This window comes from Enhydra lutris, unplaced genomic scaffold (genome assembly GCF_002288905.1).
Source record: "Enhydra lutris kenyoni isolate GAN:26980312 unplaced genomic scaffold, ASM228890v2 scaffoldscaffold12, whole genome shotgun sequence".
Classification (NCBI taxonomy): domain Eukaryota; kingdom Metazoa; phylum Chordata; class Mammalia; order Carnivora; family Mustelidae; genus Enhydra; species Enhydra lutris.
The window spans coordinates 45,692,971-45,706,696 of NW_019154096.1; the positions used below are offsets into that span (position 1 = coordinate 45,692,971).

At 37.3% G+C, this 13,726-nt stretch overlaps 1 protein-coding gene across 1 annotated transcript in view; it reads left to right on the forward strand.

Moving 5' to 3' along the window:
• The window catches only part of LOC111144755 (B-TFIID TATA-box binding protein associated factor 1), a 111,048-nt gene that overhangs the window by 57,061 nt on the left and 40,261 nt on the right, over positions 1-13,726 (forward strand). Inside the window, exons 15-19 of the mRNA XM_022499193.1 lie at positions 7,514-7,618; positions 8,876-9,025; positions 9,311-9,453; positions 9,711-9,885; positions 11,409-11,612. Coding sequence (XP_022354901.1) covers positions 7,514-7,618; positions 8,876-9,025; positions 9,311-9,453; positions 9,711-9,885; positions 11,409-11,612 — 777 coding nt within the window. The remainder of the gene's footprint in view (positions 1-7,513; positions 7,619-8,875; positions 9,026-9,310; positions 9,454-9,710; positions 9,886-11,408; positions 11,613-13,726) is intronic.

Here is a 13,726-nt window from a genome sequence, read left to right on the forward strand (position 1 = left end):
AAATAAATAAAATCTTTTAAAAAAAATTATTATTTATTTGAGAGAAAGAGAGTGTGCACACAGAAGCAGGGGTTAGGATCAGAGGGAGAGTGAGGAGCAGATTCCCTGCTTCGCAGGGAACCTGGTGTAGGACTCAATCCCAGGACCCTGGGATCATGACCTGAGCCAAAGGCAAATGCTTAACCACTGAGCCATCCAGGCACCCAAGAATTACTTAAGAGCATGGTATTTCCAAGGGTAGTGTACTTCAGGAGTCATTTTCCCTTTTTATAAGCATTTCCCCTGCTTATAAAATGTCAGATTTCTATTTTAAAAATAACAGTAGGTCAAACAAAATACTAGAATTTGGGGAAATACCATAAGGAATCCATTCTGACATGCTGTTATTTGTGGGTACTACAGTTTGAGCCAGTCATCTTTAAAAAGCAGTGGTTGATTATTTATTTATTTTTAGACAATAGATTATAGTATGGGTATATGTCTCTCCTGTGTTCACTAATCATGCATTTCTCTGTGAATTAGGAATATTAAAAAAGGTGGGGAGATATTCCATGTGGACTTGCTTTAATCTGCAGCATGGTATTGTGTTGCACTTCTGTGACTTATTATGTTTAAATTTTGTTTTGCCTTATTTTTTTTATTTTATCTAATCACAATCTTCTGAGGAAGAACTGTCAGGTTTGTTTTATAATCCTCAGTTGTTCAGGCATGACAAAACTGTCATGGGTTTTTCTGAATTTTCACTTCATTTCAGTTTTGTGGTTTTGTCTACATGTCTCGATGGAAGTATTCTTAAATTTACTTTGGTTATTAGCCCTCTTGAAGTTACCAGATTTCTTCACTTCATGTTGTTCTTTATTATTTTTCTAATAGACTTTACTTTTTTTTTTTTTTAAAAGATTTTATTTATTTATTTGACAGACAGAAATCACAAGTAGGCAGAGAGGGAGGCAGAGAGAGGGGGGAAGCAGGCTTCCCCGCCGAGCAGAGATGTGGGGCTTGATCCTAGCAGGCTGGGATCATGACCCGAGCCGAAGGCAGAGGCTCTAACCCACTGAGCCACCCACGTGCCCCTAGTAGACTTTACTTTTAAGAGCAGTTTTAAGTTTACTGAAAAATTGAGCGAAAAGTACACGGTTCTTTTTTTTTTTTTTTTTTTTTTTTTAAAGTACAGAGTTCCTAATATGCCCCTATATGCCTGTATACACACATACACACACAGTGTGTATTGTAGTGTAGTACATTTGTTATACTTGATGAACCAATATTGATTCATTTAAAAAATTTTTTTTGGCAGGGGGAGTGCAGAGAGAGAGAAAATCTTAAGCAGGCCCTATGCCCAGCATGGAGCCTGATGTGGAGCTTGATCTCACAACTCTGAGATCATGACCTGAGCTTAAATCAAGAGTCAGATACTTAATGAGCTGAGCCACCTAGGCACCCCAATCTTGATCCATTATCACTAACTAAAGTCCATAGTTTACATCAGAGTTCACTCTTTGTATTGTAGATTCTATGGGTTTTGACAAATGCCTAGTGGTATGTATCCCCCATTACAGTATCATACAAAATAGTTTCATTGCCCTAAAAAAATTCCTTTGCTCCATCTATGGATCCCTCTTTTCTTCCTCCCAAATTCTTAACAATCACTTCTTTTTTTGGTCTCCATAGTTTAGACTTTTCCAGCTTTTCAAATAGTTGGAATCATGTAATATGTAGCCTTTTGAGATTGGCTTGTTTCATTTAGCCATGTGAAATTAAGGTTTCTGTATGTCTTTTTGTGGTCTGATGACTCATTTATTTTTATCACCAAATAATATTTTATTGTATGGATGTACCACAGTTCATTTACTTGCCTGTTGAAGGTTATCTTAGTTCCTGTTTTGGGGAATTATGAATAAAGTTTTAAGATTTTATTTATATGAGAAAGTGTACATGCACACGAGCAGAAGAAGGGGTAGAGGGAGAGGGTGAGAAAGAAGCAGACTTTCCTCTAAGTGAGGAGCCTGATGCGGGGCTGGATCCCAGGACCCTGGGATCATGACCTGAGCTAAAGTCAGACACTTAACCCACTAAGCCACCCAGGCGCCCATGAATAAAGTTTTAAACATTCACGTGGAGATTTTTGTATGGGCACAAGTTTTCAGTGCACTTAGGTAAACACCAAAGAGCACAAGCAGTATGTTTAATTTTATAAAAAAGTGTCTTCCAGGGGCGCCTGGGTGGCTCAGTGGGTTAAAGCCTCTGCTTTCGGCTCAGGTCCCAGGGTCCTGGGATCGAGCCCCGCATCGGGCTACTTGTGATCTCTGTCTGTCAAATAAATAAATAAAATCTTAAAAAAAAAAAAAGAAAGAAAATGTCTTCCAGAATTGGCTTATCATTTTGGATTACCTCAGCAGTGTGACTTTCAGTAGAGAGACAATCTGAAGATATAAGCTAGACAGAAATGGGAAATTTCATTAGTGATACCATTAAAAATTTTTAAGGAGAGATAAAGAAGTTAAAAGCATAGATAACTAACACAAAAGGGTATCAGAAACACAACAAACATGAAAACTCAAAAAATAAAGGATCATGCACATACCAGAATAACGAAGAAAAATACAAAAGCAGGATACATCAGTGTTTTATTTTTCAGAGTACAGGTCTTTCATTTCCTTGGTTAATTGTATTTCTAGGTATTTTATTTTGGTGCAGTTGTAAATGGGATTATTTTCTTTCTTTCTTTTTTTTTTTTTTAAAGACTTTATTTATTTATTTGACAGAGAGAGATCACAAGTAGACAGAGAGGCAGGCAGAGAGAGAGAGGGAAGCAGGCTCTCTGCTGAGCAGAGAGCCCGATGCGGGACTCGATCCCAGGACCCCGAGATTATGACCTGAGCCGAAGGCAGCAGCTTAACCCACTGACCCACCCAGGCGCCCACAAGTTCAGTCTCTTATTTGCAGTTTTGAAATCCAAAGATTTTTTGTAAGGTGGATAAACTTACAAAACTACTTATTTGGTGGAAAAACGTGTTCATTCTGAAGAGAGACTGTTCATAAGTCTTTATCCTACTAAATGTGCCCATTCACAAATTTTGCTTCAGAAATATTAACATACTTTATTTGGGTGCTACCTCAGACCCTGTTGAGGATATTTTATAGCATGCAGCACATACAACTTCATTATTCTAAAGTTAAAAAAACTCTGAATTTCAAAACATACTTGGCCCCAGAGAATTTGGATGAGAGATGATAGACCTGTGGTGATAAAAATCTGTTCTTACTTTAACTTGCCTTACTTATTCTGAGCTGCTTTCTATCACTATTGTTGCTTTAGTGGTGTAATGAAAAGATCTCATAACTAAGTAAAGAATCTGGGTTTTAACCTCATCTCTACTGTTAATTTATGACCTTAGTCAAGTATTTTAACCCTTCTGGTGATAATCTCCATCCAGTCTTTCTCAGAGTTATATGGACTAAGTAAGAGAATATACATGAAAGTGCTTTAAGATATTAATGCTACGGGACGCCTGGGTGTGTCAGTGGGTTAAAGCTTCTGCCTTCGGCTCGGGTCATGATCCCAGGGTCCTGGGATCAAGCCCCACATCGGGCTCTCTGCTCAGCAGGGGGCCTGCTTCCCCCCCCCCTGCCCCGCCTGCCTCTCTGCCTCCTTGTAATCTCTGTCAAATAAATAAATAAAATCTTTAATTAAAAAATATTAATGCTATAAAAATATAAATAATAGTACATAGTAAGAACAATAATTAACACTCCTGGTACTGGGAATTCTTTCCTAAACAGTTTGGAATTAAATATCATTCTTATACCTCATATATAAATGAATGATATTTAATTATAGTAATAATCCAAGTTACTATTGAGGGCTTAATTTATGCTGTGAACCCTGGTAAGCATGTAACATGGGTGGCTACTGCCATTCCTGTATTGCAGATGAGAGAACTGATGACCAAAAATTGAACTTCCACAAGTTTGTGTACCTACACAACTCAGTAAGTTATTTGGCTCAGACTCAGGTCCAGTTCTGGCTGACTTTCAGTTTTAAATTTTACGTGGAGACAAAAATGGATTAAGTATCTGTTGAATTGCTTTTTCACTTTTGTATATGAAGTCGTCTAAGTACAAAATGAAAAAGATGAACCCATCCTTTTTTTTTTTTTTTTTTTGGAACCCATCTTTAAATTACTGATAGTTCTATTCTGGTTTCATTTTCTAACTTCTCAACCCTTTCCTCTCAATAACGGCAATTTTGAGGCTAAACCTGGCTGTACCTCAGTGCAACAATACCCCTTAAAGACTGATTCCTTTATTTCCTTGAAAGTATTCTGATTATCTTCAGTAATTTTTTTGTTTTGTTTTGCTTTATGAAACCGGAAGATTTTATAACAAAAATGTCCTTAATCTTAAAGTTTATCCCATGGTGAGTGTGTATGTAGGCATGTACATCTCTAAAATATCCTTAAATAAAATGACAGTTAATACCATAGCATCTGTGATGTTAACATGTGGAAAGTAGTGGCAAGTCTGGCTTCTTAGGGATCATTAAATAAGAACTTTTAGGCAAACCAAACTAGTTAGGGCATAAAATCAAAGTGTAACATTTTTTGTTAAACTGGCAGTTTGGCAATCAAAGTGAAGGACTTTACCACTTGATTTTTCCTTTCTGTATTGTCTCTTTAGCCTATGACTGTGTTTGTACATAAAGAGTATATCTATGAGTCTCTATGTCTATCAGTGAACTACTTTACTGGAATATCAGGGTAACTAGCATTGTTACCAATAAGTGTTGTAGCTAGAACTTGACTCCTCAATCTAGAAAAATATGTTGGACATCAGTCTTTTGTTCTCCTGACTGGGTCAACTTTTCCATTCTGCTTGTATCACAGCCAGTTTATGAGTCATTCCAAAATTTAAGTTACATACAACATTGACTTGTTTGAAAGGTATGCTTTAGCATGAAAATTTAGCATGAAAAAATTTTTTATATATGAGATTAAGTTGGAATCTGAGGATCTAGGATGTAAGAAATGTCTCATAAGCATATGTAGAGAGGAAAAGAAAGACCAAAAGAACATATTTAACTAAGATTGGCGTTAGAGAACATTAGCATAATTAGGTTTTGGCCAGATTTTGCAAAGGCATTAAAAGGCAAGAGCAAAGGTTAAGTATTTAGCTGACTTTTAGTAAATATTGGTTGGATAAATGAATAGACCAGGCATTATAAATTATGTAAACACAGAGCTTAGCTCATTTTTGTGTGTGTGGTTTTTTTTTTTTCTTTTGGCATTGGGCCAAAATGGGATTTCAGACCAAATTAATGAAAGAATTCAGTGTGGTTCATCACTTTATGGTATCTTTTTTCCAAATCTCCTCCCTTGCAACCCCAAATCATTTGATATGGAGATAAGAAATGATGATGAATTTGCCTACAGGCAGGAATCAGCTGTTCATGTGAGTGATGATCAGACTGCTGCTTTTTTCCACATCTGACCCTTTTGTGGGAAGGTAAAAGATGGGGTATAGCAAAAGGGTACTGGTAAAAGCTTACTCTGTCTGTCAATTTTGCAAATTAGGGATTTATTACCAACTATAGTTGTGAGAGATTTCACATGTTACTAACGACTCTCTGACATGGACCATTTCCTATAAGAAATTATGGATTTATTCAACAAATATTTTAGTGCCTACTATGTGCTTACAATTCTTTGGATACTGATCAGTGAAAAACAAGGTCTCTGCCCTCTGTAGAGCTTAAAACAGGAAACTAAACAAGACAGGAGAAAAACAGACAACTAGACAAGCTCTAGTAACATAAAGAGGTAAGTACCTGGTAGGGGAAGTAGAGGATGCTGTTGGATCCTACCTAGTGAAGTGAGTGAAGGTTAGGGAAGGTACCCTTCCTGCTAAAAGTGAAGATTAAGCTAAGATCTGAAGAATGAGTAGAATTCTCATAGTAGCAGGTTAAGAACAGGGTCAGGAAGGAATAGGATGTGAAACTCTGGAAGCAAGAGAGTGCATGATGGCACTAAAGAGGAAGTGAAAGGAAATTGGCTGGAGGGTAGTGTGAAGGAGTATAGATGGCTGGAAGTTTCACCTTGATTGTCTGGAACAGTGATCGTTCTGATAGTCCTCTGTTTCCGTTTTCATCAACTCTATTCTGAGTTCCGGGAAGGCCAAATACAGCAAGGAACATCATTCTTAATAAAACAACTGGGAATAAACTACCCCATTTGTGTCATACTCCATAACCATCAGTCATTTTCTTCAGTAATTCCCACAAATGCCCCTCTCCCCCATCTGATGCTCCTTATAAAAATGTTGAGGACTACGTTTAGCACTAACGTGAAGTGCTAGTAATTACTCTGTTAGTTATTTAACACAGACCAAAAAATCTTTTTTCAAAAGCTTTATAAAGCTTAAATTCACTTATGACTTGAGTAATAGTGTTCCTGATTATAGTTAAACTTGGTCAAGTATACACACTGTGGTAGGAATTTTTCTGTATTTTAGTTTACACTGTGCTAGACTAATGCTAAATTGTCATCAGCACTTTGTAAATATTCCCTAAGATTAGGGGGGATATTTTTGATAAGTAGAGTCCTAGTTAGTAGCATGTAAAAGTCTGTTAACTACTTTAAAAAAAGTTCCAAAGAGAGGAATTTGAAGGAGGACAATTTCTAAAGGACTGAAAAATAGTAATACACTCTTCACTGTAACCTGTTCTTTCCCCCGCCAATCTATTTAAATAAACCTACAAATACAAAGCAACAGCATTAGATCTCCTTCCTCAGTAATTGTCTCCTGGAAGACAGGTGCAAAATTAGTGAAAATAAGTGGGTCAGCTTTCAGATTTGCAAGATACGGATTGGCCCTGGATGGGCCAGATTATACCTTGCAGTATTTTAAGATAATACTAATAGTGAGCTAAAGCTGTATTACTTTCTGTAACGATACTGAAAAGGAGATGCTTGCACGTTGTTCAGGTGAAGTGAATTTGGCCTTCAGATGTTTTCCCAGTCTTGTCTTGTATTTTCTACTAAGTAGACTTGATGCTGTGCTACTAGAGAATCTGCATTTTATTTTATTCTATTTTTTTATTTTTAAAAGATTTTATTTATTAGAGAGAGACAGAGAGAGCATGAGTGAGGAGAAGGTCAGAGAGAGAAGCGGACTCCCTGTGGAGCTGGGAGCCCGATGCGGGACTTGATCCCGGGACTCCAGGATCATGACCTGAGCCGAAGGCAGTCCAACCAACTGAGCCACCCAGGCGTCCTGAGAATCTGCATTTTAAAAATACTAGTTCTTATGATACTTAATTTCTCCAGACCATTGGAATAACATATGATACGGTTGCCTCAAAATCTTGTAAAAATTTATCACCCAGTCGAACCCTTTTGATAAAGCTACACCTACCACCTTTTTGTAACACTTGCATTATTTGACTTGTAGCTCTTCAAATAAGCTAACACCTAAGAATTCTATACTATAGATTTGATGCTGTTTTTGTTTTCAGAACTCTTCATCTTGGCTTATACCTATCCTGCCTGATATGCTGCGACACATTTTTCAGTTTTGTGTTTTAGAAAGCAGCCAGGAAATTCTGGACCTCATTCACAAGGTACACAGTGAATATATCGGTATTCTTTTCCCCAGTAACTTAGTAGATTTTTAAATTTTTTCATAACTGCTGTACTGTTGTTGGTCAGAGATTTTAAAAAATTGGAAATCAACACATTTGAAAAGTGTGGAGATCTATGAGACAAGGAAATTGGATTCTTATGGAGTATAATAATTAAGTCTACTAGGCAGGTGTTTTAAGCACTTTCTTCTGATAGCCTCAATACAGAAAATAAAATGAAGAAAAAACTGTTTTTTTGTATCACTTATTTTGCTGTTTATCTGTATGGTTATTGATTCTGCAAGTATCTTTTGGGATTCATTGGTAATATATAGAATCTGATTTTTGTGGTTTAGATTTATTTTTTTCCCCTTAGCAAGATTGGTTGTATGTGTTAGAATCTTTAAAGAAGAGTAATTTGATAAATTTAATAATGTTTATGGAGGGAGATGGTACTGTCGTAATTCAGTCTTGAACTGTTGTCACTGAGGCAGCTCATCGTTAATAGCCTTGGATTAACAGTGGTATTTCTGTTTATTTGTAGTTACATTTATGTTTGGCATCAAGAAAGGTACCTTATTAAGATCACGAATCAACAACTTTAAGTTCTCTTTATTTATACTAGGATCTTACCACCTCTAACTTTAGCAGAGGTTATATATTAGGAACTGTTATATCTTGAAGTGTGTGTGTGCGTGTGTGTTTTTTTTTTTTAATATTTATTTATTTGAGAGAGAGAGCATGAGTTGGGGGAGGGGCAGAGGGAGAGGGAGAAGACGACTCCCCGCTGAGCAAGGAGCCTAGCCTGGGGCTGGATCCTAGGACCGCAAGATCATGACCTGAGCCAAAACCAGATGCTTAACCGACAGAGCCACCCAGGTGCCCCCAAAGCATGTGTGTTGAATATAGGGCTGCATTAGTATCAAGCTTTATGATATATGCAGAGGATTTTAATGACTGGAATTTTGACAACTTTTATTGTTATGGGTAACTTATATTTTAAATTTAAGATTTTCACAAAATATTGAAGGAAATTCTATGTTCCTCTCTTTAAAACTTCCTTTTGTGTTTTTTAGTATACAGACCTATCAAGCAATATTTTAAAATGAGCCTTTATATTGACTTTTAAAATTCATCTATGTACTATTCCCTTTTTTTTTTTTTTTTGGCAATTCAGTGTCCCTAAAAATAAGGATTAGGTCTTATTAACCCTCACTAGGAAAATTTCACTTTTCATGTTTCTCTTTCACTCTGTAGGTTTGGATGGAACTGTTGAGCAAAGCTTCAGTTCAGTATGTGGTAGCAGCTGCCTGTCCATGGATGGGAGCTTGGCTTTGCTTAATGATGCAGCCTTCTCATTTACCTATTGATTTAAATATGTTGCTAGAAGTAAAAGCCAGAGCCAAGGTAACTGTAGAGGACATAATGTATTTATATGTTCAGCTCTAATTAATACGGTAACCATGAAAGAAATTTATATCTTTATTTTATTTTAATTGTGATTTAATTAATGTACATAGAAATTATTTTATGAGGACCTTTACAAATGCATAATAATTTTAATGTGTTAAAATTTTGTGAAAAGAACTATATTTTATTGGGAGAATAAATGAGAGTATTTTTGTGTACAGAGGAGAATTGCCTATTAAATTTGATTATTAATTTTTATTTTTTCCCCCTCTTTCTCTCTAGGAAAAAACAGGTGGTAAGGTTCGCCAAGGCCAAAGCCAAACAAAAGAAGTCCTTCAGGAATACATTGCAGGTGCAGACACCATCATGGAAGACCCCTCCACTAGGGATTTTGTGGTTATGCGGGCCAGAATGATGGCAGCCAAGTGAGTATGCAAAAATTCAGAAGCCTTTAACCAAAATACTCTTCTAATGTGTTTGTCAGTACTTCCTCCAGGACACTGGTTACAGAGTAAGAAAAAGTGTAAGAAAACAGTTTTCATTTTCTTAAAGTTTGAAATGAGATTTCTATCTTCTTATGAAGATAATATAGGAGTTAGGTCTTTTTTGGGAAAAGTTATATTGCTTCAGTAAGGGAAACTTTAAGTAATTTCTGTAGTAACTTCTTTTTTCTCCCTCATAGATTGTTAGGAGCACTTTGTTGCTGTATTTGTGATCCAGGTGTAAATGTGGTAACCCAAGAAATTAAACCAGCTGAATCCCTTGGCCAGTTACTGCTCTTCCATTTGAACTCCAAATCTGCCTTACAGAGAATTAGTGTTGCTTTGGTAATCTGTGAATGGGCTGCTTTACAAAAGGTAAGATTTTGCCCCAAAAGTAATGAAGACAAGTAAACCAGTTTCCTTTAGCTGTTAGGATTATTTTCATTGTATTTTACAAACAGAAAAAAATTTTCTCTGTATAAAAATGCAACAGTTATAGAAAAGTATTCTAAATTATAATGTGAAACATAGTCTCTCTTCCACTTGCTTTTTTTTTTTTTTTTTTTTCTTCCACTTGCTTTTAACCTTAGACTTTTTTCTTACGACCCCTAGTTTGGTACCTGAGACTACTAACTATGACCATATGTAATGAATGTTTGCTCTTGATACTACAGTCTGTTAAGAAATGTCCCTCCTAAAAACACATGTTTAGTGTGGAAGCAGTCTGGAAATTGTTGGTCATTCATTCCTTTATATCTCGTATGTTCCTGAAAACTATAAAATATAAGAGGCTTTGAATAATAGAGATCCATTTGTTTTGAATAGTAGCAAGGGCAGAATTTTGGGTCACAGGAAGAATAAAACCTCCACATTTAAATGAAAATCTTCATGTTTTCAAATAAGCCATTTCCTGCAGCCCCTTTACACCTTTAACTTCTAATAAGATGTGTGATTTTGTGTAAGACTGACTTCTGTAAATCAAAGAAACTTCCTGCTGGCTTTGTTTATTCCATTAACTGGAATTCTGGAAATTTAACTGTCTGCACTTGCTGTGAGAGTTTCTTGTTACTGCCTCTTAGCAGTTTGTCAAAGCTATAAGCTATGTCTAAAAGTAATTGAGCCATGCTCTGTTGCAACTGAGACCCCAGCTTTGCCTCTGGAAAGAAGCAAGGCTCATCTGTTTTTAGGCAGGACTCGGTGTGCTGGAGAGGCAGTGATGCTGTGTTTTTGTGCCTCTCAGACTCAGCAGCAAGTGTTGACAGTTCGGTTTCTGGACCCTCACAGAGCTTCTCTGGACTTACTCTGTGAAGCCCAGGCTGATCACCCAGATCCCACAGAACCCCTCTTGGCTCACCACTGAGGCCATTCCCCCTCTGGTTGGGGCAGGCAACAACCAGAGAGAGTGGGAAGGGTTAGTTAAATTTGGGGGCAGGTAAGTAGCTTTTAAATTATATATCCATTTCTACAGTATGGCATGTGAAGCTATGGGTTCAGCTGTTAAGAAATCTAATAATGAGTTTTCAAATAACATTTTTAGTGCATGCTAAGTGTTCTTTTCTGACTGATTTCTTTTTACAGTTATAGATTTTTAAATCTGTGCTATATTCATATAAGCTTCATGTAAATTCAGAGTAAAGTAGGAGTAATTAGGTGCAAAATGTAATGGAATTGTAATAGTTCCATGTGCATGTTCTGAAGTCATTCATATTAAAATTTTAGAGTAGTTTGGGTGTGATACCTTTTCTCTGTGCAACTAACGATGTTGTTCTGGGAGGTAACAACATAGATTCAGAATGAATAGGAATTTAGAATGTTGTAGTTTGCAAGTGAAGATATATATATCTCTAGAGTTATGTTTATATATTTGCCCTGAATGTTTTTTGTCTGTTACATTTTAGGAGTGTAAAGCTGTTACCCTAGCTGTGCAGCCACGTTTACTTGATATCCTTTCAGAACATTTGTATTATGATGAAATTGCCGTTCCATTCACGCGAATGCAGAATGAGTGTAAACAGCTTATTTCATCATTAGCTGATGCACATATTGAAGTTGGTAATAGAGTAAACAACAGTGTTTTTACAATAGATCAAGCTAATGACCTGGTGAGTAAAAAAAATGACTTTCTTAATTTTAGATTGAGCATGAAATAAAGATTAGAAATTTGTCATGTGAGCTAACCGCAGAAATACTAATTGGTTGAATCTGTCTGTGGCCTAATAGCCTGCCATCCATACCTTGTAGAAAAGTTATTTCATTGTATTGACTGTTTTTGAACTTTGGGGATGGGGAAGGAATTTTCTTTAAATCTCCGATTCTGACAAACCAGCATATCTCTATCAGAGAAAGCTGTTCCATTTTTGGGTCATTTCTCAGTTTTGCTTAAAACTGGCGGAGTAGAGGGGTGCCTAAGTGGCTCAGTCGGTTAAGGGTCCAACTCTTGGTTTCGGCTCAGGTCATGATCTCAGGGTCCTGAGGTCAGCCCTGCATCAGGCTCTGCACTCAGCATGTAGACTGCTTGATTCTTTCCCTCTCCCTCCTCCTCTGTCCACCCTCTGCTTGTGCATGGGCTCTTTCTCTCTCAAATAAATAAAAACCTTAAAAAACAAAACTGAAACTTCTGTAGTATAGAAAAGACTGCTTCTGTGTACGTTCCTGAGTGTTTCTCCTCACCTCTCTCAACTTACAATAAAAATACTCCAACGTAAAGAAAAGGTAAGAAGAGAATTACACAGTGAACATTCATATACTCACCAACTAGATTGCATAGTTAACATTTTAGTAAATTTGCTTTATCACATACATATGCAGCTATTTACTTACCCAGCCATCAGTCCACCTTATTTTTTTGATGCATTTCTAAGTAAGTTGCAGGTATTGGTATACTTCAGCATGTATATATATCATTAACTAAAATTCAGTATTTGCTTTTTGCTCTTTTGTGAGGTAAAGTTTATTTACTATGAAGTACACAAATCTTAAACTGTTTGATGAATTTCAGCAGATGGGTATACCTATGAAACCCAAACCCCTATCAAGTTACAGATACACACACTTCAATTCCTGCCTATCCCTGCTCTCAAGTTCTGATTTTTCCTCCACCATAGATTACTTTCGGTGATTCTAGAATTTCATATAATTGGAATCATACACTCTGTGCTGTTTGGTATAAGGGTTTTTTCAGCATGATGTTTTTAAAATTCATCCATGTTGTTATGTGTATTGGTGATTCATTGTTTTTTATTGCCTTTTCTTATCTCCAAGTTGTGAAGGTATTCACTACATTTTCTTCTGAAGTTTTGCAGTATTAGCTTTTATATTTAGATTTGTCATCCATATTGAATTTTTATAGTGTGAAGTGCACAGTGAATTCTTAATTTATTATTTATTTATTTATTTAGATTTTATTTATTTATTTGACAAAGAGAGATCACAAGTAGGCAGAGAGGAAGGCAGAGAGAGAGGAAGGGAAGCAGGCTCCCCACTGAGCAGAGAGCCTGATGTGGGGCTCAATCCTAGGACCCCGGGATCATGACCCGAGCCGAAGGCAGAGGCTTTAACCCACTGAGCCACCCAGGCACCCCTTTAATTTATTTTTATAAGGTTTTATTTATTTATTAGAGAGGGAGAGAGAGACAGAAAGAAGGAGCAGGGGGAGGGGCAGACGGAGAGGGAGAAGCAGATTCCCCAGTGAGCAGGGAGCCCAACATTAGGCTCAATCCCAGGACTCCACAATCATGACTCGAGTGGAAGGCTGATGATTAACTGATTGAGCTATCCTGGCCGGCCTCCTCCTGCCCCGCCTTTTTTTTTTTTTTTTAAGATTTTATTTATTTATTTGACAGACAGAGATCACAAGTAGGCAGAGAAGCAGACAGATAGAGAGAGGTGGAAGCAGGCTCCCTGCAGAGCACAGAGCCCGATGTGGGGCTCGATCCCAGGACACTAGGACCATGACCTGAGCCAAAGGCAGAGGCTTTAACCCACTGAGCCACCCAGGTGCCCCCTGCCCCGCCTTTTTAAAAGATTTTATTTGAGACAGAGTGAGAGAGAGAGTGAGTGAGCATGAGGGGGGGAGGAGCAGAGGGAGAAGCAGACTCCCTGCTGAGGCTGCGTGGAGAGGAGGGGCGCCCGGGTTGCCGAGGGTGGGCAGTCTGTCCCAGGATGCTAGGATCACGACCTGAGCCAAAGGCAGACATTTAACTGACTGAACCACCCT